At 41.8% G+C, this 27,890-nt stretch overlaps 1 protein-coding gene across 18 annotated transcripts in view; it reads left to right on the top strand.

Annotated features, from left to right (window-relative positions):
- Nucleotides 1–27,890, top strand: part of RIMS2 (regulating synaptic membrane exocytosis 2) — a 578,844-nt gene that overhangs the window by 390,690 nt on the left and 160,264 nt on the right. For 14 of the 18 annotated variants that reach the window (XM_044295802.1, XM_044295812.1, XM_044295801.1 and 11 more), the window contains 4 exons: nucleotides 2,358–2,474; nucleotides 5,843–5,908; nucleotides 20,630–20,809; nucleotides 23,771–23,880. In XM_044295802.1, the coding sequence (XP_044151737.1) occupies nucleotides 2,358–2,474; nucleotides 5,843–5,908; nucleotides 20,630–20,809; nucleotides 23,771–23,880 (473 nt within the window). Of the gene's footprint in view, nucleotides 1–2,357; nucleotides 2,475–5,842; nucleotides 5,909–7,706; nucleotides 7,815–9,467; nucleotides 9,534–11,640; nucleotides 11,704–20,629; nucleotides 20,810–23,770; nucleotides 23,881–27,890 lie in introns of those variants that run through there. The other 4 variants (XM_044295811.1, XM_044295809.1, XM_044295805.1 and 1 more) reach the window with 4 other exon arrangements.

Raw genomic sequence — 27,890 nt, 5'->3', positions numbered from 1 at the left:
ATCAAAACCATTATTCTTCAGCATCATACTACTGCCAGATCAAGAGATGCTGCACAATATCCTTTGCTTTGTGGGAACTAATACGGCAATGGTGGAACTGAATTCGTAATCTCCGATCTGATCGTAAGGGGGTTTGGAAGGAAAATAAAAAAATTCTAATTAGCTTGAAAGGCTAGAATTATAGAGACCATTGGCACAGTCTGGTTAGTATTTATGATACATGTGGTATGTAATATGTGTTTATGTAGTACTATAGTGTTAGGTAATGTCCTATAGTAAACTGTATGTCCTGCTTACTATGGACCCTGGTTGCTAAGGACAGGATGCAGCCACACAATATTTTTTCTTCATTTTCTTTTTAATGTTAATTTTATGCACATTTTCATGTTTTTGGCCCCTTACAAGGGTTTGTGTAGAAGGCTGAGAAGGTGATGGATCTGAATCTACTCACAGAAACATATCTAGGCACAAGTCATAAGATCATACACATACATGTCTAATATTCATTTTCTCACCTCATTTCATTGAATGGCTACAGTGTGTCTCAATAAATGCCTATTATAGCCTATTATACCATGTCAGGTCCCTGACATGTTCTGGGAATGGAGCAGGAATGTGGTGTGCTGAAAAATTAAGTGGTCTCTGTATGTCCTTTCTATAATGCAGGATATTAGGGCAGTTTAAAGGAGTTATACCATTTGGACATTGATTAGGAGACCCCTATAGATGGGCCGATGATGCGTTCCTTCTTTGCTGGGGCCATCACAAAAATGTTCAGTTTGTTGGGGTATCACGATAGGGTAGACATTGGAATCAGCAGTCTCCTTCTCAGGACTCCCCACTTTGAGACAGAGTTTATTGCTCGGGCTTATTCAGTCCATCCATATATTGCATGAATGGAAGGTATATTTGAATTGCCGCATGTTATACTACATTTCCGCTATAGCAACCGCTGTAGAGCAAAAAGGCCAACAGCAACTTCCTAGCGGTTTTCTAGGGATCTTAGTGGCAGGATCAGCTGTGATGAGACAAGTCTTTAAAGGCTATCCTTCGCCAGTGATACAACATGACATTACTTCCTAATAAAGAGATCTAAAAACATTTTAAAGAAGCAGTCAGAGGCCCTTCTGCCACATTAGAAGACACCAGTGTTACTATACAGCACATGGTAGATGGAGACTGTTACAGATTATGCAATTCAGCCCCCAAATGTATACAGTGATAGTACCCCACAATTGTCCCCCATTGGTATATAATGCTCCTCCATCCCCTATAGTGCCAGTATATATATATATATATATAGTATAATGTCCCCCGTAGTACCAGTAAATAATGCTCCTCCATCCCCCCCTGCAGTGCTAGTATATAATGCTGTCCCCTAGTGCCAATACATAATGCTCCTTCACATAGTGCCAGTATATAATGCTCCCCCTTATTGCCAGTATATAATGCTGCCCCCCCAGTGCCAGTATATAATGCTCCCCCACAGTGCCAGTATTTTATGCTCCCCCCCTTAGTGCCAGTATATAAGGCTCCCCCCCCAGTGCTAGTATATAAGGCCTATGAGGCTGACTGGCCGCATATGTGGCCATTATTGCGCCCCCATCATGAGTAGCGAGGGGGCGCCCTACCCGTCGTCCCGGCCCTGGCTTATACCACAATTTATTTTCATCCTTGTCTACTGTTAAAGTTGGATGGTCCGAGGAAGGTGTGGGATCAGACCAAAACATTACAGCAAGGGCTGACTGGGAACTTAAACGGGCCCTGGTAAAAAACTAAAAGTGGTCCCATGTCATAGGAGTGCACAAGTTGGCAGGAGGCGAGGGCAACTCAAGTAGAGGTCTGCAATACCACAGTGCAGCACATAATACCACCCCAAGAAAACCAAATACCACAATGCAGCACAAAATACTGCCCCAGCAGAACCAAATACCATGGTGCAGCACAAAATACCTCCCTAGAAGCAGCCCCTGTGTCATGGGGCAGAAAGCCATCTAAGGACACCTGCAGCCGCCGGTCGGGTAAATAAGTACACAACGTTCCCAGCATTAATTATTGCTAGGAGCACCAATTGTTATGTACCTGGCTGGCAGCCGAGAGAAGGGCTTGGACATCAGCCCACCAGGAAGTTTCCCTGTAGGGTCTATGGCCAGTCCGCCCCTTCGATACAGTCTGATATTTGTGGACAGCTTCCAATAAATTTCCATCCATGTGATGTGGCCATCACCTTTGAGTGAATCCTACCTGTCAACCTGCCATCGGAGTGACGTGCAACCATTACATGATATTGTTGAGAGGCTGTCTCCAGGTTGTAGATGATAATTACTCTGGAATTGACAAGCTTCCCTTTTTTTCAGTAGGAGTTTGGAACAGGGACCAAGAGCAACAAGATCTGGCCCTGCACATTACAATTACATGGGCAGAGTGGAAAGACATCGTGTATTAGATAACCACTACTCCCCAGACAGAGAAAGGTAACTAAAGAACATAGTAGAGGCCTTGAATAGAGAATATACTCAATTGACAGTGAGGGCTAGAGGTTAAGTTCAATAGATCTGACCAGACCTTCTATGATTGTTCTGTCTTTATCTCTTGTACAAATGTAGCAGAGCTGAGATTACCAGTTGTAGCAGTGCTGAGATTCTCATTGGTGCAACACATTGTTATATCTTGTTTTAACATATATGTCATTTTATATAGGACAGGAGGTAAAACTGATCAAGCGGTAAATGATGTTCTGCTACATCTGTACTTTTTGCTCCATGTTCCCACTACCCAGAACAGACCATGATGTAGACAGCACTGTTTATGAGTTTTTGCTCCTCATCTGTACAGAGTAGGTTGTCTGAGAGATATCCTTTGAACCAGCTGGATCACCACAAGGAGAACCATTACCTTCCAAGAGCTGCTTCCAAGGCATCTCATCCAGTCAACTTATTGTGCACTGATGAGGAACAAAAAGTCAGAAACATTCCTGTCCACAGGTGGTGTCTCTGGTTTAGCTGATAACGATAGTTATGTTTGAAGTCTTTTTAATGGGTTGGATATTGACATCCAGCCTATATATAGGTGGCACTAGAAAGACAGTTTTCTTCCTTCTGGAGGAGGGCTCATTTGCATACATTTTCCCAGGGAGCGTTACCTGTAAGTTTCCATACACCAGATGGATCTCTGCCTGGAGAACCACCACCTACCAAGAGTATGCATAGCACATCGATCTATTAATGTAAAAAGAAATATTTGCATTACATAGGGATAGCAATAGTGAGTTTTGCATCACAGAGGCAGGCATTGTGAAGACCAGGTTTGGATTAATTTCATATTGTGATGTGATTTCCAGTAAATTGATGGAAATCATTTGCTTAAAGGGGTTGGCCTATCTTACACATCGCTACATGTCGCTAAGATATGCCACCAATGTCAGATGTGTGTCCCACCTCTGGAATCCGCACGTGTCTGTAATATAGGCTCCCCAAAGTGAACGAGGGTGCGCCATGCAAGTGCGGCCATCTTCCATTCACTTTTATGTTAGAGCCGAGCGCCAACTCTTTACAGAACTCTAATAGACTTGAATGGAGAGCACTCCGTGCATGCGCAGTACACTCTTCTTCACTTTGGGGGCCCTGTTCTAGAGATAGATGTGGGTCTGAGAGATGTTGCCCACACCTGTCTGACATTGGTGGCATATCCTAGCGATATGCTACCAATGTGTGAGATGGACCAAGCCCTTTAATTACTGTGCCTGCCAATGGGCTGCACCTTTGAAGGGTTAGTAACCCGCCAGGTAAATTTAGGTCCTATTAGATATATGCAGAATAGTGTTTTTACTAGTTGTGCAAGAGAAAGATACACTGCCTGTCCCAAAAAAAAGTCGCCACCTGGATTTAACTAAGCAAATAGTTCTGAGCCTCCTATTCGGTAATTACTGCATGGCGATTATCTTTCAGCTGGAAACAAGTTATTTAACCCCAACTGGGGCAATGAGCTGCTTCTCATTTCTTAAACAACCATGCCGAAAGACACATCTCGTGGTCGTGGAAAAGATGTTACTCTGTTTGAGAAGGGTCAAATCATTGGCATCAAGCAGAGAAACATCTAAGGAGATTGCAGAAACTACTAAAATTGGGTTAAGAACTGTCCAACGCATTATTAAAAACTGGAAGGATAGTGCGGACCCATCGTATTTGAGGAAGAAATGTGGCTGGAAAAAAATCCTAAATAATCGTGATCGGCGATCACTTAAATGTTTGGTGAAATCAAATCGAAGAAACTCAGGGCTTGTTTAATAGTGAAAGTAAGAGCATTTCCACACGTACAATGCGAAGGGAACTCAAGGGATTGGGACTGAACAGCTGTGTAGCCGTAAGAAAACCACTAATCAGTGAGACAAACCAGAAAAAGGCTTCCATTTGCTAGGGAGCATAAAGATTGGACTCTGGAGCAATGGAAGAAGGTCGTGTGGTCGGATGAGTCCAGATTTACCCTGTTCCAGAGTGATGGGCGCATCAGGGTAAGAAGATAGGCAGATGAAGTGATGCCCCCATCATGCCTACCTCCTACTGTACAAGCCTGTGGGGGCAGTGCTATGATCTGGGGTTGCTGCAGTTGGTCAGGTCTAGGTTCAGCAACAGTATGTGCTCCAAGAATGAGGTTAGCGACTACCTGAACATACTGAATGACCAGGTTATTCCATAAATGGATTTTTTCTTCCCTGATGGCACGGGCATATTCCAAGATCATCGGGCTCAAATTGTGAACGAGTGGTTCAGGGAGCATGAGACATCATTTTCACACATGGATTGGCCACCACAGACCTTAACCCTATTGAGAATCTTTGGGATGTGCTGGAGAAGGCTTTGCGCAGTGGTCAGACTCCACCATTCATCAATGCAAGATCTTGGTGAAAAATTTATGCAACAATGGATGAAAATAAATCTTGTGACACTGCAGAAGCTTATGGAAACAACGTCACAGCGTATGTGTGCCGTAATCAAAGCTAAATTTGGTCCAACAAAATATTAGAGTGAGTGACCTTTCTGTTTTGGAGGCGACTTTTTTTTTTGGACAGGCAGTGTATTTTATGTGGATTTTTAGACTTAGTTTGTTACTGTAAATGTCCCCCTGTAATGTCTGGAGTGAACCAGAACTATTTGACTGCCAGGTCATTCATTTCTTTTTACATGGGCCAGTATTCATTTCTCAACATTGATCACTCAGCAGGTGCATTTACTTGCAGCAATCTTTACTTTTGTATGGGGAGGAACAATCATTACTACAATCATTCATCCCCATACAGTTTCATTGTTTGTGAGCAACAAGAAACATGCAATTGATCAACAAATTTTTGGGTGACCTTGATCAAACTAGGGGCGACTACTTATGTCTAAAACCTATGGAAGCAGCTCTTTATTTAACATTATTAACTCAATTGTTTCTAATTGAGTAATAAGTAAAAGCGAGCCAGTGGGGCTAGTTTGCAATAATAGGAGACAACTAGCAATACTTTTTACAGCATTGTATGTAGAAAGTTTGCATAATACCATCTATAACATAAGTATTTGCGGGAAGACCGACTAGATATTTCTACAGGAATACAGTACATGAAAATGATCTCACATCTAAGAAGCTTAGACTACTGCCTGGTATTCAGATTGGAGATTCCTTCCCTCCATCCCACCTTATGTCTTATGTCTTGTGCCATCTCAAGATAAGTTACTAAATGTTGTGCTCTCTACCCCGTGCTCCTATCGTGCACATAGTGTATGCTTCTATTCATATCCTGCATTTATCGGCCATTTCAGTATCTAAATATTCTTGTTTTTATTTTTTGCCACCTCTCTAGTCATTATCTCACACTACCTCGCACCAGATTCAGTCAGTCCTTTGACCATCATCTAAGAGATCCAAGGTATATATTGTGTGTGTGTGTGTACTGTTGAGTCATCCAGATGTGGTGCCCGTGCTCATGCCGTATGCCCGAATATGAGAACATAGGTGCTGCACCCTCCTTTAGGGGTTAGGTTCTTCCTTTGTAGAAACCCTTTAGGGTAGAGCTACGTAGTCAGCTTGTGCCACAAGAAGAAAATGAAGGGATGAGATTTCTTTTGATTCGATTTGTGCTATTGTACGTCTTTCTCTAACTTTACAACAGAGAATGTGCGCAATTGTGACCAGAGCTGGAACCATCCATGGCTGGTGAAGATGATGGACTGAGTTACTCCTTGTCTTCCTAGAGGACACGATGCAAATCTTGTCTCGTGTGGCACAACTCTGTAGCTCTTGCCTATAGGATAGTTTCCTAGTATGGTTAGATTGTTAGCCCAGCATAATATATATTGACTTGAAGGAATGGTTTACTTTGGTGCATTCTCATTAGTGTTGGTTCTGCCTTTAAAATAGCTGCTTATTTACCCAGTATATATTGGCAAACCGGAGTACACATGAAATTAAAATACCATGACAAAAACAAAGGATTAAAAACACTTAAGGCTATGTATTTTTTTTAATTATTGCATTGCACTTATTTTGTGCTTCAATTTTTTTTTTCAATTGGTTATTATTAAAAATATGAAATATTTTTGTCAGTACATGGCTGACATGCTGTAGTAGCTGCCTGTGGATTTTCTGTGTTTTCCGTCATCTGGGGAGCAGACGGACTCCTTATCTCTGCTCTCTGACATTATAAACACTCATTTGAGTTCTTATCTTACTGATAAGAATATGGCTTAAATAAGTGTTTATGACCTCTTAGTAATTTAGAGATAAGGCTACGTTCACACTAGCGTTTCTATTTTCTGGTATTGAGATCCGTCATAGGGTCCTAATACCAGGAAAAAAAAAACGCTTCCGTTTTGTCCACATTCATTGTCAATGGGGACAAAACATAACTGAACATAACGGAATGCTCCAAAATGCATTCCGTTCCCATACCGGAGAGCAGCATGCTGCGGTTTGCTTTCCGTCCTGGGATGCGGAGCAAAACGGATCTGTCATGACCCACAATGCAAGTCAATAGGGACGGATTCATTTTCTCAGACACAATCTGACACAATGAAAAACGGATCCGTCCTCCATTGACTTTCAGTGGCGTTCATGACGGATCTGTCTTGGCAATGTTAAAGATAATACAACCGGATCCGTTCATAATGGATGCAGATGGTTGTATTATCGGTAAGGAACCGGATCCAGCAAAAACGCTAGTGTGAAAGTAGCCTTAGGGTTATTTGATGACCGGCACAAAGTAAAAGCGAAAGTACCAGTTACACAGCTAGAAAAACAGTTTGTGACAGAATGGTTCAATGTTTTTAATAAAGGCCAATTAAAAATAAGATTTTTAGCCAAAAATGAGTAAAATGCAATCATAAACCAAAATTGCCTCCAAAGGTGTACATAGCCTTTAAAATACACAAAATTCATGAGGAGTGTCAGTTTATAAATGACAACTCTAAAAACCACAGCACATGGTACTAATAAAATCATGGTATTTCTATTATTGGGTACCTGGTTTGCACAAGAGGCACCTGGGGGTGTTCTGAACTTTTTGTAATTCCTGCTATTTATTAACTTATCAGTGCCTATACCCAGTAGACATCAGTGGGTACACTGGTATAAAGGCTTCCAGTAGGCACTGTGTGTGGTTTTGTGATTTTGCAGTGATTCCACTTTTAGAGCAAGGATAATGAGTTCAATGTCCCGTCTCTTGCTAGCACGGATCACCCCATGTATCCTATCTTTTGTGAAGATGCTATCCGATTGCTGCGTTCCCGTAAGATGTGCCGTACTTATTCTGAGGGTGCTTACAATGATCTTGAGAGGTATACTTGATGTGGACTATAGACCAATACCCCCATGCTGTGTGCACTGGTATATGTGGCTCCTCATATATATGTGTATGCACACAGTAGTTTAGATTCTTGTGCATGGAGTTTTTGCATGTTTGGTTTTAGTAATTCTTGCCGTGTTATCCATTGACATCCTGATCCTTTGTAATTGTCACCTATCCACAGTATACAGTAGTACAGTATACAGTAGTTTATAAATGCCTGATTGCTGGGTCCCCCATCAAGTACTGAAATAGCAGGCCCCATTCCTTTTCGCTGCACGCATGGCCTCTCCATTCAATGTCTATAGAACACTCAGCTGTCTTCTTTAGTCCCATAGATATTACATGGAGCTGCACCATGCATGATAGACCACCACTGTGTTCAAACTCTTTCTCTTGCAGTAAAGAGGAATAGGGGACTCAGGTGATCCCAACATTCGGACCCCTAGTAGTCAGACACTTTTCAATTGTTCTGTGGAGAGAGAATTTAACCATTGGTTTGTGTTTGAAAGGAGTGATGAATAAGACTGTTCATACACAAGTAGGCTTTCTACCACTGGTCCCATCAGGGTTTCCATCACCTTTCATGGCAAAAACATTGCAACATGCCTACACTTCATATATATCCAGCTGAAGCTAGGGTTCCTTCACCTGGGTCAAATATCCAGCACACTGGTGGAGCTCTCTATATACATAATGCAGCCATAGAAGAATGGCTTGTTTATATCACATCTGGCAGAGAGCACCTTGGACACATGCCTTGTGAGCCCCATTAGCTATGCCCCTAGCTATATCGAAGTGTCTAGTATACCCAATTATCTAAATGATAGGAGTTCTTGAGGACCAAAACATTTCTGTAGACCCCAAAATGTAATACAGTGGTTACAGCCACAATGGGTCAACCAATATGTGTCTTGCAGCCACCTCTTGTATCCGTGCCCACAGTGGGCTACATCTAACTCAGCTACTTAATATACCGGCTGCTGTCCTCCACTGACAGTACCGTGCATATCATGAATGATGGACAACCACTGTTGTGAAAGCTTATACCCCCTGCAGGAGGAAAAAGTCATTCAGAGTTGAAAGGTGCAATGCTTAGTTGAGGGCTTCTACCGCTTCATTACAGCTATCAGTGGGGATCTCAAGACCCTTTAAATAGTCTGAGCTATCACTATGACATCAGAAGTTTTTAAAATAGCCTTGACCAGCAGTTCTGTGCCCTTTGGCTGCTTTCACATCAGTGCTTTAGGTTTCCGTTCTTCTGCTCCGTTTTAGGAATGGAGTTCAGGAGAAGATTTTTGTAGCGGAGACAAAAGTTTTGCATACAGGACTTTTCTCTCCGCTAGAAAATTGCTCCCCAGAACGGAAACCTAACGAATGCCATTATGGTCAATTGGGTTATTTTTGTTCTTCAGCACAGAAGAATGGAAACCTAAAGCGCTGATGTGAAAGCAGCCTTTCTCTGCACCCACTTTCCATTACCCCCTCACACCTGTACCAGACCTAGGACCATATAGCATTACGAAGACTTTGTAAATAGGCTTTCACAGTGTGTGATTAGAAAAGACGGATAGATGAGATACAATGCCTCTGTAGAATACGTCTAAACATATCAAAAGAATTCAGCCTTTTGTTCTGTATTTAGGAGAACTAGTCAAGAGAGACGAGTGCCTAATTCACATTGCAGTGAACCTGCCCCTTCTCCTGAAAGGTATTTGCACCAGCACTGTAGACCTAGTCATTAGCTAGTTTCATGCATAGTACTTGAAGATCAAGATGTACCATATTTATGACGCAACGTGGGCCACTATGATAAATCTGGAGCATCTTCTGCCTGCTTGGTCTAGTTTTAAGTGTAAATTTAGGATAGTAATAAACCTTCCTCGTTGTTTTCTAGCCATACTTTTTTCCCATGAGATATTATCTAGGCTTTAATTGTATCCCCTCTGCATCCTCCGTACTGCTCCATAAATTCATTGGTGCTATATAAAATACATCTTCACTACTTCCATATTGTTGCAGACTGAATTTACAGCTAGGGCATGTATGGAAATATTGGGTATTTTTATGAAGGAGGCTGTATCCTCCAGAAAACCCCTTTTCAGATTGAATGTGGTCAGTTTTTTAATTATCCTCGAGGCGTCTAGCTTAAGGAACCCCCTGTGATCAGGGGATTCACCGGGTTTTCACTGAAGGAGGCTGCAGCCAGTCAAACATCACATTCAGTGAGCATGCTGGCCATACAAATGAGCGATACATGGATGGGCCAGGTCTGCCAGAGCAAGAGCCACTGTGAAGGGACTCACCTCTATGACATCCGTTTGCCTGTAATATATACCATGTTTACCAACATTTAGAATGCCAAATTCTGGACATTTAAGCTCCTCCTATAGGCAATAACAAAATGGCCTCTTTTGGGGAGGGTTTTTCCAAATCCCGGCCATTTGGCAGACCGGTTTCCAGAATTGTTGGCAAGCATACATAACAGAACATATAGAAAGGTTATGTTGTCAGAGAGGGCCTTTTAATATGAGGCACAGGTAAGTAGAGAGGAGCAAGTTAAAAACGATCTTCTCTACTAAATCTCTGAAATCGGAATTACTCACATTTGCTCCAGATCTTGAACTCTTGAATCCGTTTTACAATTTCTCTGCTTTAAGCAAGGCCAATCATTTGTACAATGCAGTATTAGTGCTATAATTTTAGATGGGTCTGTGGAGTCAAGTGGATGTTTTATTAATTCCAAAATATAAAAGATCAGATTATGGAAAAGGTGGCAGTTGGCCCAGACCCTCCACTGCCTAGAGACTTCCACAAAAATGTATTCTCTACCGCCTACAGGCCTTCACAAAATTGTGTTCTCCACCTCCTAGAGGCCTCCAAAAAAAATGTATTCTCCACCACCCAGAGGCCTCCACAAAAAATTTATTCTCTACCACCCAGAAGCCTCCACTAAATTGTATTCTCCACCACCTAGAGGCCTCCACAAAATTGTAATCACCACCTAGAGTTCACCATAAAAATGTATTCCCCTCCTACAGGCCTTCACAAAACTGCATGCTCCACCACCTAGAGGCCACCACAGAATTGTATTTTCCACCAACTAGAGGCCTCCAGTAGCACATTTAATATGTCTGTATCATTGTATTACAGGTTTGGTCTGTAGGATAAAGCTCATTGTTTTATCAAGGCTTTCCTTCTAGACGGGCAAATATGCACTTCATTGTCCTAACCCTTTATTTAAATACCCTGGAAGGCGGAAGGATGTCCTATCACCCTGTACCCCAGCTTTCTTCTTGGTACGCCCATAGTGCAGTATCCATATCTTCTCCTCCGCTCGCCCTATTCTGGCAGACTCGAGCCTTTCTTGTATTACATGGATGGCCGTTCATCTGAATGACCGCTATGTAATGCTACACTTTACAAATTTGTGTCTGGCTGTGGCTTCCCCAAACAAAATCAGACATTTGCTGAGAGTGGATGTTGGGTTGTTCAGCTGACCTCCACGGCAGCCGCATTTTGAAAGTGCCCTGTCTTTAATGAGACAACCCCTTTAAGAGGGATTTATTAAACAACCTTCGTCCCTTTTCTATTATAAGTCATACAGAGGTAATAGAGGGTGTCCAATATTCAGCTCTTAGTATGCAATTTTATATCTAAAGAAAAACAAAAAATCCATAATCTCTATAAACTGCTGGAAAAGTGGTGTTCAGTACTATGCTGCTTAGAGTCACTTTTATCATTTTGAGCCATTTCATGTTGATGTTTTGTTTGACGTTTTAACACTTTTTATTTCTCATTCTGGCTGCATGGTAAAGGTTATACAATGGTGCAAGTGCGTGGGCAGATCATGTAGTCAATGGTTCAGCTGAGTCCCCAGGGTAAGTACAGAGTAGTGTGATAATAGAAAGCAGTAGATGCAAAAATAACTTTTAGGGGGGTTTTATGGAAACGGGTGCAAATGGAACAGGTGTTGTCTGTACTAGCCAATCAGATGTTGCCATCAATTCTGGGGCACAGTCACCAAACCTGCTTGTTTTTAGTTGCCTATACTTGTGCATGGTCACACTACTTACACAAATAGCCCCTCCTTTCTTCTACCACCTGCGCGCTGTGTTTTTTACAGTATATTTAGGCATATACACAAAATTAGCCTTATAGCTGGCTGATATACAGGTATCCCCTTAGGTGTATTTATTGTATAGAATACGTTGTATCACCCTTCACAGCTAGAGCTCTGTTCACACCTGTGTTGGAGCCTCCATCACAGTTTACATGACAGTATGTGGAAAAAATAGCGCAGAATGAGCACAGTTTTTTTTTTTCTGGTGAGGCAACGGACACCACAACGGAACCCGACAGACCCCATTATAAGTCAGTGGAGTCGTTCAGGCACTGTTGGTGTCTGCTGTGTGATGGATCGGTTGAAGCTTAAAGGTGTTTTGCCGTGATTGATGTAAAAAATATGAAATTCAGACATCGTATAGCACATGACAATCTCTTTCCAACAAAGTTAGAACCAGCTCCATATTTCACATAGAGTCAGAGATGTCCCAATTCATTGCTCCCATTGTTCTGCTGGATTTATTTGAGGCTGGCAGCCCTGGGGGTGTGTCCTTCCTCAGGGTGTGTGTCCTTCCTCAGGGGGTGTGTCCTTCCTCAGGATGAGTGTCATTTCGGCTGCAGCTTTTTCCCTGTAACTGCCACAGTTTATAACAGAAGATATGGCTGATGGCCGTTGAAGATTTAAACTGAGCGTGTGCGACCACCTTAGAGAGGTGGAAGGAGAAATGAGGAAAAGAACAAACAGCAGGTGGTGCTATACTTGAATAACTAAGTGGCTGTACTACATTTTTAATTACAGGCAATCAAATCCATGTGCCGGTTTGAAAAATGTAGACTATTTCTCATGGCACAACCCCCTATAGATTCTGTTTTCTGCTCCTATGACACAACAGAAAATGGAATTCACAACATAGTATCTTCACTGCATTCATAACCAGTGAGCTGCATTACAAGACACACCTATGGACAAGAGTGGCTCTGTGTATGATGGGTTCCTTAATTTAAAGGGATCTTATTTTGTAGGGCCGGTATGACATGAATTAGACAGAATGTGACTCTGTTCCCCCTTCCGTCAGAATCTGTTTCAGGAGTTTTTCAGACTTGACAGACTTGCTCTTCTTGTAGCGTTATTTTTTTCTGTAAAAAAAAGTGCCTTTAAACAAGCGCCAATCGACTTATATCGGCACTGCCCTGATTGTTCGGTCTACAGGGATGAATATCTTCAGAATAAGTTGTGCAAGATAATTTTATGGTTAATATTCTTTATGATAATCGAATAGGACCTTCTTCCGAATCCCCTTAAAGGGGTTATCCCATCATGATGATCACTGTTACATCTGTTAATGATTTGACAGTGATCATTTTTGTAAATATATTTGATTAACAAATTCCCACCGTTTAGGATAAAATTCATCCCCACTTACCTCATTGTTGTCATTCGGTCTCCCCTGGTTACGGTCTTCTCCGGAATCCCGGTGGCCGCGCTTGCGCAGAAGACTTTTCTCCCAGCCGGGCCGCTCGCTGTCCTGAACGCGCACGCCACTGCGCATGCGCGATGGTGACTTCTTCCTGGCCAGAATAGTACAGAGCCGCCCCCAGCCAGATGAAGCCCGCCCCCAGCCAGAATCCAGGAAGTGAACAGCGCGCTGGCAGCAGGTAAGTATAAAAAGGCGAAGTGGGATAACCCCTTTAAGTGTTCTTATTTTCAGTGCAATATTGTAGCATTTACTCCAGGCTTCAATTGTCTAGGCAGCCATTTTTTTTAAAGAAGTTTCTATCTGCAAATGGTGATGGTAGAAATTTTGTCAACAGAACCAATATTCATGGGAATGCAACCTATTATTTTTCGGATAACAATGAAATCATTGAATTGTGTTGTGATTGTAAGTAACAAGGGCCTACTTCAAGAGTTTTTGATGATCTTAAAAGAAAATAGTCACTAGGACAGGAACCCTTAGGCCTCCTTCACACGGGCGTCACGGATTTTGTCCGGATGCGTTGCAGGTGCATTGCGGCAAACCCGTGCGCGTAGGTACGCAATTTCAGTCAGTTATGTCTGCGATTGCGTTCCGTTGTTCAGTTTTTCCCACGCCAGTGCAATGCGTTTTGCACGCGCGTGATAAAAAACTGAATGTGGTACCTAGACCCGAACCCGGACTTCTTCACTGAAGTTCAGGTTTGGGTTAGGTGTTCTGTTGATTTTATTGTTTTACCTTCTAATGGAAAATAATAGCATTCCTAATACAGAATGCTAACTTAAATGTCCGTTGAAGGGTTAAAAAATAAAAAAATTAACTCACCTCATCCACTTGATCACGCAGCTGGCATGGTCTTCTACCTGCAGGACCTGCAAAAGGACCTTCGATGACGTCATTGCGCTCACCGCGTGGTGAGCGCGGTGACGTCAGCAAAGGTCCTGCTGAATGAAGATAGAAGACGATACCGGCTGCGCGATCAAGTGGATGAGGTGAGTTTATTTTTTTTTTTTTTTAACCCCTCAATGGACATTTTAGTAAGCATTCTGTATTAAGAATGCTATTATTTTCCTTTATAACCATGTTGGAAGGGAAAATAATACAGGGAATTGACTTTAATGGGGTCCAGGGTTGCTCATCTCTATTTACTAACATCACCTCCCTAGCAACCATGCGTAAAAATCGCACCGCATCCGCACTTGCTTGCGGATGCTTTGCGATTTTAACGCAGCCCCGTTCATTTCTATGGGGCCTGCGTTGCGTGATCAACGCAGAATATAGAACCTGCTGCAATTTTCACGCAACTCACAGTGCTGCGTGAAAAACAATGCTCATGTACACATGAATGGGGCAGGATTCAGTGCGGGTGCAATGCGTTCAGGTCACACATTGCACCCGCGCGGAATACTCGCCCGTGTGAAAGGGGCCTTAGACAAGGGCATGTGCTCCTGTCCCAATTAATCATGAAATCTTATTTCACTAGAAGGCAGCTGAGATGATAAATCGAGGGGGTCACCTTTTAAAGACTATAATTTTAAAAAGTCTCCTCATGTTGGGCATCTGTGGAGGGTGAAATAAGTTTTAACTATTTATAATCTCACATTTTTATTTTAGAAACGACTTACATGTAAAATTTTAACTTTAGAACCCTTCCAACAAGAGGCAGGCAGGTACTGTAAAGCCAGTGGAGAACAGGAGTTTGAGCTAAGGTTGGCCACCTATTACTTATCAACTCCATCTGTCCTTGGCCACTGCAATGTTAGTAAATGAAGGGGAATAATCAGCCAGAGGCTCATGGGTGGGACAGAGAAACTCCTGGTCCTTCATGTCCTAAATTAGGAGGGACAAGGGAAAGAGCCAACTAGAGGACCATGCTGCCAATTTTGCATTCATTTGTATGCAGAGAGAAAACAAGCACCAGGTCCTTCATACCGTAGATGGAAATTTTGTGCTTTAAACCAACACCAACGTAGGTTGAAATTTTTAAATAAAGTCTCTTTTTTATGTTTGACTCTACTCCCACTAGTTCCTCAACTTAGACATCTACCCAACAAATCAGGTTAATGAAGGAAGATGTCTAATTTGTAGTCTTCCACCAACTTCTGAGTAATCATTGCAGGTCAATGATCTCACAAACCATGGGACTTCTTCTCCAGTAAGAGGATGGTACAACACTCTAACTCAAAGTGAATTTTTTTTTAACCATTATTTGTAATTGACTACAAGAAAAACTATAAGGACTGGCACATTTGCCATCTTGTGTGAGTATTGTTCATGCGGAGAGCAAATGCAGAATTGATTTTAGGATTTTTTTTTTAAAATTACATTCACACAATTTTTTTTTCAATTAATTAATTAATCAAATAAGCCGTTGTCTGCAAGTAGAATGAAATGTAACTCTGTAGCACAAAAACTGCTGAAAACTTTTAATAAAAAGCAGTCATTCAAAAATTGCCACGAAGGAGATCATAGCCTTTGAATGCCCCTTACATGCTACGTTTTTTCCACCATGACTTAATTGGGAAAAGTACCAGTGTTTACTTATGAACCTTAAAGGGGTCATCTGAGTTAAATAAAAACTTGGGCAGCAGCTTGAAATAAGACAAAAGTAACAAAAGAAGTTATAGTCCTTTTCACTCTGCTGCTTCCAGCGTCGCGCTCTGGTCCTACACCACTGATATCTTCCTGGCTGCTGCGGTGACGTTCCATGCACACAAGTCAACTTGTGCAGTGAACCAGTTGATCACTGCTAAAAGGGTTAATATCTACTATTAAGGGTTAGAGTACTTTCCATGCTTTGAATATGATTCCAAGAGCTGACATGGGAAAACAACTTATTCCATTCACTGCACAGCCCCAGGGAACATTGGAGTGAGGACAACCACTACAACTCTTATCAGTGCCACCACTACCACTCCTCTCCCAGCTCTCCCCCTGCAGATGCTACCCAATCACTGGCTTCAGCAGTATATGGGACACAGGGTGGATAAAAATCAATGATTTTTTTTAAAAAAATCAAAAAAATCTGATTTTTTTTTATTTAAATCAGATTTTTTTTGATTTAAATCTGATTTTTTAATATAAAATGCTTTTTGAGGAAAATATATTACCATCCAAAGATTATTTCATTATGAAATAAAGATTACTTTTTTAATTATGTAGAATAAGGCTGTATATGTTTAATTTTTTGTTAAATTCCATTAATCCATTCACAATGTCATGCTCTTCCAGAGGTTTTTGTAAGATTACTGGGTAGTTTCTCTGCCTACAAGATATTATCACAGATGCTTGGTTTAATTTTGGAGTTCTCAAAACTGAATTTATAACATGAAAAGAGTTGAGAAAAAGATCTTAATCCTAACTTCTACAAACCTATAAATACAGAATCAACCCCTTCAGTGCTAAGTTTAAAGTTCAGTGAATAGAATATAAACAATATTTTTCTGATTGTTTGGAGTGGAATAGATCTGCACAAGAAGAAAGTGAAACTAAGTGTAAGGAGGAAAAGGCAAGCAGACAAGGAGTACTACAAAATGAAAGTGAAACTTTCTGAGCACAGTACTGCACAGCCACAGACAGACAAGTCTTTGGATCTTTTTGTGTGTATGACCTGAGGTTTATCAAATTCTTTCCTTGGAGGAAAAAAACTATAATGGCAGCAGGCCGTAAAAGAGACCCAGTTTGGCAATATTTTAATGAAGTTCCTTTACCTATCGGTAAGGCAGGCATGCGTGCAAAATGCAAACACTGCAACAAACATGGATGTTTAAGCAAATAACATGCTGTAATGTTATTGTTTCAGTTGAATAAATCCTATTTAAATTGTTATTATTAAGGTAATGATTATTTTTCTCCTTCCTAAGTACAACAGAAAAATTGTCCAAATATGAATCTTTATGTAAAAAAACTATGATTTAAATCAAGCCTTACTGACTAGTGATTTAAATCGTGATTTAAATCGGTTTGATTTAAATCAAATCCACCCTGATGGGAGATCACAAATGTGGCCAGTGATTGTCTGCAGCAGTGACTTAATGTGCACGGATGGTCACCGCAGCGTCGGAGAGGACCAGAGCATGACACTAGAAGGGGCAGGGGAGAAAAGTGATGAGTATTGCTTCTTTTGTTATTTTATTACATTGCTGACCAAGTTTTTATTTAACTCAGATAACCCTTGCACTTTGATTGTCCTGCACTTTGATCTCTTACATTTTTGTTAAAATATGTTTACCGTGAACTTCCATGTGAATTTTGGCATGGTGAGTGCTGCGGCCTCCTTTCAGATTATCAGCATACCAGCTCCGTCCATTGGATAGTGGTATTGAAGCTAAGCCACGATCAATTGAATGGGACTGAGCTGCTCCAAGGCCATGTGACCGATGAGCATGACGTCACCGGCCTAGGAATAGGCCGCAGCCCTCATGGAGCACCATCTTCTCTTCAGACGGCTGATTGGCTGGGGTACCAGAAGTCGTACCCCCACCAATCAGATACTGATGACCTGCTCTGAGGATAGGTCATCAGTATTAACCTTGGACTACCCCTTTAATGTTTATTGCAAGTATACAGAAGGTGGCCTAGGCACTCCATTATAGAGGACACATAAAGATCTACGTGTGACCTTGTCTTATGTACTGTACCCGCATGATCTGTAACTTGTGTCTGTGCAGTATGTATTGTACATAAGGTAAGTTGCAGTTGAGGCTTCTGCCAGGTCATTTTCAATATTGAAAAGTTTGGCACTTTTTAAGTTCTACTAATTGTATTTAACGATCAATGTGATTATGGAATATTTTATCTTTACCGTTAAATTGCCTAGAAGATGTATGATGTGCTGCTGCTCCGATAATGCCTGCGTTAACTAATTGGAGCAGGAGCTATAAAATGAGAACAATCAGAACATGTACATTATGGGGGTGATTTATCAAAACTGTTACAAAGGAAAACTGACTTAGTTTTTCACAGCAACCAATCAGATTCCACCTTTCATTTTTCAGAAGCCCTTTGGAAAATGAAAGGTGTAATCTGATTGGCTGCTATGGGCAACTAAACCAGTTTTCCTTTACACCAGTTTTGATAAATCTCCCCCAATGTGTCAGTTTTTGTCCGACTTTTCTACTTGAGATTTATAATGAATATTAACATATTTCATGCTTGTTTAAAGGGAATGTATCACAAGAATGTATGAGCCCTCGGGTGAAAATGATCTTCTGGTATGTCATCGGTACATGTGAGAGACATCACATTGGTGATGTCTGATTTCTCACTAGGGCTGATTGCAGAGTTAAAAGGCTCTAGAGAGAGATCACTGCTCAGACATTTGTTGTTAGAAATCAAGACTTATCTGAATAGCCTTTTGCTCAGAACCTTTTGTTAGGGTAAGGCCACAGCGTCAGGTTTCCTGATGCAGTTTTGGAATCCAGAAGCAGGAGTGGATCATAAAAGGAGAGAAAGTATAAAGTAAAAATTTGAATTCTCCTTTTGTAAAATTAATTCCTGGTTTTGGCTTCCAAAACTTCATCAGAATAGCTGAATGTGTGGCTTTACCCCCAGATTTCCAGTATTAGAAGTCCTTGAGCAGTGTTAAATGGGTTTGATCTCCGTATAGTGCTAGTTGACTTGAACATCAGGAACACTTGCCCCAGGTCTTTTACCTAGTCCCCTAGTGTCCCGACACAATCACCACTTTTAATTGTATCTGTGTTCAATATACCGTAATATGAACAGTTCACCATAGTCGCCCAGGGCCCCATGGTGCCCAAAGTGTTTTCATAGTCAAGCACTGCCCCTACTTGCACCAAATCCCTGGTACAGAAGTCACCACAAGAAGCTGTGACTATGGATTGGATTATTTTATCTTTTATATCATTATTCTGATGAAGCTCTTGTGTAGACAGTGCTCCACCATAAAAGAAAACCGAGTAGACCAACTTTGTCTTGGTCATGATACCTGTATAAAAAAGTGAGAATCCCTTCTTTCCAAGCTCAGAACTGAGTATCAGACCTTTAGATGAGCCAAAGAAGTCAAGTATTTTAGTATCTTTTTGACAGCTTCTCGCAAGTTTAGTCTTTTGGTAACTTATATGAAGATTGGGCAATTAGGCTACTTTCACACTTGCGTTCGGGGCTCCGCTTGTGAGTTCCGTTTGAAGGCTCTCACAAGCGTCCCCGAACGGATCCGTCCAGCCCTAATGCATTCTGAGTGGATGCGGATCCGCTCAGAATGCATCAGTCTGGCACCGTTTGTCCTCCGCTCCGCTCAGCAGGCGGACACCTGAACGCTGCTTGCAGCGTTCGGGTGTCCGCCTGGCTGTGCGGAGGCAAACGGATCCGTCCAGACTTACAATGTAAGTCAATGGGGACGGATCCGTTTGAAGTTGACACAGTATGGCTCAATTTTCAAACGGATCCGTCCCCCATTGACTTTCAATGTAAAGTCAAAACGGATCCGTTTGCACTATCATTTTTTTTATTTATTTTTTTGTTCATGGTAATGCAAACGGATCCATTCTGAACGGAGCCACCGTCTGCATTAATATGAGCGGATCCGTTCAGAACGGATCCGATCGAACGCTAGTGTGAAAGTAGCCTAACACTGTCTTGTCAATTGGCCATCAAGTCAGCCAACATCAATGTTTTACTTTCATTTCTGGGTGCTTTTCTGGTGTTGATGACCTTATTATTAATAAATGTAATAATAGGCCAGTTAAACCAAACCACACTTAAATCGCCACGGATAGTTATCTTAGGTGGGTTAAGAAGAACTTCATGAGGTCCATCTGTCGTGACCATACTATGGTGGCCTTCTGAACATCATGAGGTCTATTTGTCGTGACCATACAATGGTGGCCTTCTAAACCTCATGAGGTCCGTTTGTCGTGACCATACTATGGTGGCCTTCTGAGTGCCATCAGAAATGGTCTATTAATGAATACAGAGCATCCCTAAACATTATGTTTTTTGGGTGATACATTCCCTTTTCTTTATATTTTAGGAAACATTCCCTTTTCTTTATATTTTAGGTTGGTGTGTTCTGAATGTGCAATAATATGGGAAGTAATGTTGTGTATGACGATGGCTTATTATTCTGTTTCCTTACAAAGTGTAACATGTTCCCAATTCTGATGACAGTTTTTTTGGCTGTTTTGATGATTGTTAAACGTATATTAATATTGGGTCAAGAAAAACCATGAAAACCTATAAATCTCTTCTTCCTGAAAAATATGACAGACGGTTCAACTGAGCGGCTTTTTGACTAACGTTACAGGAATTGCGAAGCGGCAGATAGACACCCATATCAAAGATCCAGGTCCACAGAACAACGGCCTGTACTTGAGCGGACCAACTGCCGCTCCCGATCCACTGAACGCCCTGACTCAAACCTCATGAGGTCGATGCCTTCATTAATGACGGGAAGATCAGCCCCTCCTTCACCTGCCTTATCGAGGTGAAAACCAACAATGGCTCAGCCTAATTCCTCTCCTTTTCCCCTTCCCTCCCCCCACAGAATCACCATTTTATTTTCCCAGTAGCTCTCCAGTCTCTTTGTCATTCTTGGCTGATCACGTCTTTAACAGTAGATACTAACGTTCCGACTGCTGGCACACTACTTATATTCTCTGCTGGATATAATGGTGTGGATGCCATTGTACGTTGTTTACTAACCGTATTGTGGTTATTTCTCATTGTTCAGGAAGCCTGGTTTTAACTCATAGAGCACCCCCCCATAACAATCATGTCTTCTATTGCAGAGTGAGAATTTTGTTTGTCCTCATCAGACATTGCTTAACCAGCGAGTTCATGTCATCATACGGTCCCTTTTTAATTTGACTTCAAAATTAAGATTCTTGCTCTCTGGTTGTAGCAGTTAATAAGTTCAGAAAGCCGTATCTTGTCTAAAGAAAGCATTTGGTACAGCTTGGAAGACGGTGCCTGGTTTCCATCTGGCCTCGGAGATCAAGCTTGCCTGGGATGTTTTCTTTCTCCAGCAGAAGATATACTTTTCAGCACTTATTAACCTATTATAAATCACTGAGGAGTTTTCAGAGGTTAGAATTGGCCACATATACATCAGATGAAGCAGAGTAGAGTCTGTTAACTTAACTGCCCTACCTAGTGATCAGATTAAATAAGAAATTCAGCTCTTCTACATCTGTCGGAAAGATCTAGAGTTTTATTTCTTCTCAAAGATCTTAAGAAAATGTTTCTTGGTCACGTCAATTCATAATGGCTTTGCTCAGAACTTTCATAGAGTGCAGGTGTATTTCCAGTCCATACATTAAAAGGGTTCTCTGGGAATTAAAAAAATGAAATACTTAAATATTACTTTATTATAAATATATTCCCAAATACCTTTCATTAGTTATAATGGTTTGTTTTGTCTGGGGAGCAGTCATTAAGAGAAACAAAAGGGCCACCATCCTATTAGTACACACAAAACCTGTCCTAATCACACAGGAGGACAAGTTACTTCACAACACTGAGCTATAGAGCTGCCTCATCCTCCTCTCTGCTCTGCTTGTCAGGGATTATGATCATGAATACAGATGATAGGATCTTCAGCTTAATCTCTGTAGGAATGGAGCTCATGAGGAGACATGAAGTACAGAGAGAAGGTGGGGATGTGGATAATGGGCAGCAGCACTTGTATGCAGTCTTCATTACCACAGTCCCACATTACCACAGTCTGTTTTGTCCACCCTCTCTGTACTTCATGTCTCCTCATGAACTCCATTCCTACAGAGATTTAGCTGAAGATCTTATCAGCTGTATTCAGGATCATAATCCCTGACAAGGTGTTGTGAAGTAACTTGTGCTGTTGTGTGATTAGGACAGGTTTTGTATGTAGTAATAGGATGGCAACCATTTTATTTCTCCTAAAGCTTGCTCCCCAGACAAAGTGAGGCATTATTAGTAAAGAAAGGTATTTGGGAATATATTTATAGTAATATTTAGGTATTTTCATTTTCTTAATTCCCTGAGAACCCCTTTAATGGAAACAGTGACAAAGCTCTTCAGCCTATTGCTTTGGCACTAACTATTCTTTGCCTTGATGTAGTAAGTTGTGTTCCTAGTTACATAGCTATGGAAAACTTTGGTTTGTGAGTGACCAATAAACATTAAAACTGAGAGAAATCTGCTCTCAGATAAGTTAGCTAGACTTAAGTTGTCTGTAGTCATAGGCTAAAGAACATTTTCGGAGGCAGATGAGCGGATGGCAGATATCACTGAGGGCAAGGTTCTGATTGTGGTTCGTGCCATTACTATCCATGGACAAGAGTGGTTCTTGCTGCTCTCTCCAACCTCTACTAATTTCCCGCTTACTTGTTAGCTAGCATCACTGGGATTACCAATTGGTAGGAGCCATATTCAGGTCCTCTTACCCAAGTAAGATGGAGCCAACCTGAGGAACCAAGAACGTAAATCTTTCCAGTCTGTCAACTTACCTGATGTGATGTATAAAGGTTACTCTGTTAAAGAGTTATACCCCTCTCAGACACTGCATCTCGCAAGGATACACCCCCCAATATCAGATATGTGCGGGTCCCACCTTTGGGACACAATGTTATCTCCAGAACGGGGCCTCCAAAGTGAAGAAGAGAGCACCGTGCATGCACAGTGCGATCTCGATCCACTTCTATGGGAAGTTCTATAGCGGTGAATGGAGAGCGCACTGCACAAGCTCAGCCATCTCTCCATTCACTGCTATGGGATTTCCAGAAATAGCCAAGCGCTGGATTTTCTAAACACTCATAGCAGTGAATGAAGGGTGGCCACGCTTGCGTGATGTGCTTTCCTTCACTTTAGGGGAGCCTGTTCTGGAGATAGGAGAAGGTGGGACCCGCACCTATTTGACATTGGTGGCATATCCCGAGATAAGACAACCCCTTCAACAGATAAATAGATATTAGATATATAGATAATAGATAGATAGATGCTTCTCCCTGCTATATGCACCTCCCATTGCCATAAACCACAAGCCGTTCAAGCCCGTTAACTTCACTTGATGTGATTTATAATGGTTACTCTGTGTCACCACTCTTCTCACCATCTTAATTAACTTTTATTAATTTTGTTAATCATCACGTCCCATAACAGCTTCTTTACTGTAATAGTAAGTATTAACCTGTCTTATGAAATTGTCTCTACGTATCAGTTCCACAGAGTGCTGAGATGTGACTATTGGCTTTCTTTCTTCTGTGTCCACCGTGCGTTTCTCGTGCCAGTGTCGCCAATTACAACAATTTGCATAGTCGAATCAATCTGTTTTGACAAGAAATATTTGATGATTTTTTTTTTTTTAAGCTGTAGTCCCTATTTTATACCAGAAGTTGGTCTAATGACTACAGTACATGTACGTAGCTCGGATTATAACTGTGTGCATTCTGTTTAAACATATGTCTTCTAGGGCACATCCGCGCACTGGCTCTGTTCAGACCAGCCCTTCAAGCACCCCATTAGCAGGACGTAGAGGCCGCCAGCTACCACAGCTTCCGCCAAAGGGTTCGCTGGACAGAAGTAAGTGCAAACTTTTCTATCAAGTAGAATTGAATGATTGCAGATGAAATCTCAATGTCATCCCCCTGTCTGTGGATACAGAGACCTTAGCTCTCATGTGTGCACTTTACATGCTGAAGCAGTGTGATCTATTTATGCTACTCCTAATTCCATCAGAACACTGTGTTCCTTATAATCTGAATTGTCGCAAGTTGCTTTGCTTTCATGTGAATACTCAGACAGTTTATTCATCTTATTGCACGTCTTGGTTTTACAGGGGCAATGAATGTAAAGTCTTTTCCATATATGTTTTGCTTGCATTGCTCCCTGTTACCAGCTGTTTAAGACATGGACTTTACAGGGGTTTTCCAGGACTCTTATATTGATGCCCTATTTTTAGAATAAGGCTAAGCTATCAATACTACAACGTGTAGTGGTCATGCTGGGTTTCTGCTGCTCTCTCCCATTGACTTGTATTGGATGGAGCTGCAGTAACCACGCCTGGCCACTACATGGAGCTGTGCCCAGTTCTATTGCATTGAGTGCACTGCAATCAGCTGATCAGAAGTTAGACCCTCACTGATGTGATATTGATGATCTGTTCTAAATAGGCAAAGTGGTACCACACACTGTTGGATTCATTTACAATGCCCCCACGGAAGGATTCTTCAAACCAAACTATATTTGACAGAGAACTGTGACGCACTGCGGTCAAATGCAAACTTCCATATAGTTTACTCAGTCAAACTGTAACATGAAGTATGATATACATGTGGGCTTTATCTAAAGACATATATTGTCAGATAATTGATTCCAGACTTGAATTCCACAGCGTTTCGGTCTCATAGTGACCTTTTTCAGGTCATATCTGGAGGAGATGAGAAGATTAGATAGAGAGTCACTCCTCCACTGGCTGGATGAAGCATGTGCTAAGGATAGGTCATCAATATAAAAGTCCTGGGAAGCCCCTTTAAAGGGTTATACTCATCTCAGACATTGATGGCATATGGCCACCTCTGGGACCCATTCCTGTCTCCAGAATGGAGCCCCCAAAAGTGAAGGAGATTGCACCGCACATGTGTGACTTGCTCCTCATTCAAGGCTATGGGAGTTCCGAAAATATCCGAGCAAGTGCACTTGGCTCTTTTCAGAAGCCCCATAGCAGTGAATAGAGAATGCTCCATGTATGCATGGCTACCTCTCCATTCGCTGTCATGGGACTGCCAAAAATAGCTAAGCCAGTCCCATAACGGTGAATAAAAGGAGGCCCGTTCTGGAGATCGGAGCAGGTCCCAGAGTTGGAACTCGCACCTATCAGACATTGATAGCATATCCTAGTGATATGCAATCCATGCCTGAGATGGGAATAGCCATTGTTCATGCCTCCATGATCACAACCTTGCTTATCTCTAGTTCTGAGAACCTCCCTAAACATTTCCTTCTCAGTAGTGGGTGATCTATCTAGCAATAATTTCATAAGGCGTGGACTTTAGGTTCCTGACCATTTAATATTCATGAGAATAGGACATAGGGCTAGCTTTTCCCGTGCTCCCACATGGTTGCTTATTAACTAACAGGCCTACCATGCGGTCGCCAAAAAACAAAAGATGGAGCTGATAGGAAGTGAAGTGGCATGATGTCTTCTTAGCGACATTGTCACTTTTATTCTAACGATCGGCAGCTGTCACAGGAATCTGATATCTGGTATTTTTAGAGAAGAATGTGAAATAAATAGTAGTAATTCTCTTTGTAATGTGTTTATATATTACTGGAACCTTGGTATCAAAAAAGCATTAAATGGGGTGGTCCGGCCACAATTTTATTTTTTTTACATAAACATTCCAATACCAAAAGAGTAATATTCACTGTTGAACTCATGATGACTACTTCCAATGTCCCCACCGATTCCTTTACTTCCTGGTCCCTGTTGACACAGAATTGTGACTGCTCGGCCAGTCTTTGGCCACCACGACAACCCATTACAGCTTTGATTCAGTGGCCACATTTCCTTGTCGACAGGGAGCACTGACAGATCGATTCTGGAAAGAAAGCATCAAGGGCATTACCCCAGTTATTATTTCAAAGCATTGAGCATTTTTTACATTTTTAAGTGGCCGGACAACCCCTGAGACCAGTGATTGACTGCAGTGGTCAAGTGTTGTCAACGTGATATCATGATCGTAGCCTTGTCAGCAGAGACTGGCAGGGAGCACCAGAGCCGGCAGGACTGGAACAATGTTTTTTTTTCATTTTTTTTTAGGTAAGTACATTATTATTTTACACAATTTTCTTTTCTTTTTTTTTTTTTTGGATAAAACCCAAAGCCCTTTTCTGTTTAATACATAGAGAAGACCTCCTGTGGAAGAGGTGTTCTTTGCAGCACCTCTCCATTCTGCCTGATGGAGGGGGTTCTAATTGGGGGATGTCCCTCTCTCTTACATTCTTCTGACCAACCAGGAACTATAAAGAGGGGCTGCCTAAGAGACAACCCTTTTGAATATAAAAACCTCAGAATACAGCTAGATCATGATGTTTTCGTATTACAGAATGCACCACATAATATTTTATGAAGCGGGCACCAATAGTTTTCGTGGTCTGGCCACACCCAATGTCCTTTTCAGGGCCCAAACTTATGGAAAATCAACTGCACAGGATGCAGCTTCATTCCCTAGATCAGGGATACTTAACCTGCGTCCCTCCAGCTGTTGCAATACTACAACTCCCAGCATGCCCTAATAGCTGTAGTCTGTCGAGGCATGCTGGGAGTTGTGGTATTGCAACAGCTGGAGGGCCGCAGACTATTTATTGTCAAGTGCTGTGTAAGCAATTGTTTGGCTGCCTTATTTGGACACACTACACAGAAATGTAGTTTGTACATTGCATGAGTGGATTATTTGGGCACTAAGTGGTACACCATGGTACGGGCAGTGGGTGTGAACCCACTGTTCTAACCAACTGGTTTGACTTTGGGCTAGTCCTGAGGGTGTTATCCTGGTGGACCGCTGGTTTTCACCCTTTAACACCTATATAGGGACCTTGACTTCGCTGCTAGGGAGGCAGTAGGCCGCTAACTCTTGGGATAGTCCTTTTGATTGGCCACTCACCCACAAGGGTCAGAGAAACTAGTGCCAAACACCAAGGGGTCAGGTAATGCACATAGACAGGAAACAGGCAACAGTTAGGGCAGATGGCTCAGGGTCAGTACTGTGGTCAGGTCAGGCGGCAGAGGCATTATCCAGGAAATAGGCAGAAGTCAGTACACAGACACATTATAGATGTTTTTTGCAGGGCCTAGCAAATGTTTTTTTTTAACAAGGTTGCAGAAGGTACTGACTTCCTCTTTGTAGAGCCAGCTGGAGGAAAATCATCCAACCAGCTGCTGAAAGAATGCTTGAGGACAATTAAGACCTTTTTCTGGAAGCTTAGAAGGAACATGATCTAGAGATATTAAACATGTCATTGGAGTCACATCGATGGGGTCTGTGGATAGGACCCTCCCCAATGTCAAGAATGAAGGAGTTCCAGCGCCGTCACATCTCTACTGAAATCAGTGGACATTATGGAAACCCTAATTTCCATTAATTACTCTAGAGGTATGGTTAAATCAGAACCAGAGGGGATGACCCGAAGCTCCTGATTGCAAATGGAAAGTCATTATGTGGGCTCCCAACCTGCCATGTAGATCTTATAATACTTGTATCTACTGAACTTTTGTCGCAGAGGAGTTTTGTCCCAGGGTCCGTGCTACCTCTGCACCCCCTGTACCTCTCCCTGTTGTCAGACCCCACTGTTGTAATTCTATGGACATGCTGATTATTGGAAAACCATTAAAACACTGCTATTTGTTGGGGCAGACATTGTTTCTAATGGCAGTTGGCATCTGAGCTCGGTAATATGGTTTTCCATCACAGTCACAGTTGGTGCCATGTTTCTCTTCACGCTTCATAAGACATTTACATCTAACTAGATAAACTCAATAGTGGTATGACTTAGTCTTCATTGATTTGCACCTTGAAAGGTCGCGTATTCAT

The sequence above is a fragment of the Bufo gargarizans genome, chromosome 5 (genome assembly GCF_014858855.1).
Source record: "Bufo gargarizans isolate SCDJY-AF-19 chromosome 5, ASM1485885v1, whole genome shotgun sequence".
Lineage (NCBI taxonomy): Eukaryota > Metazoa > Chordata > Amphibia > Anura > Bufonidae > Bufo > Bufo gargarizans.
Note: the sequence above shows the minus strand (reverse complement) of the source record. Positions and strands in the feature narration are given on the sequence as shown.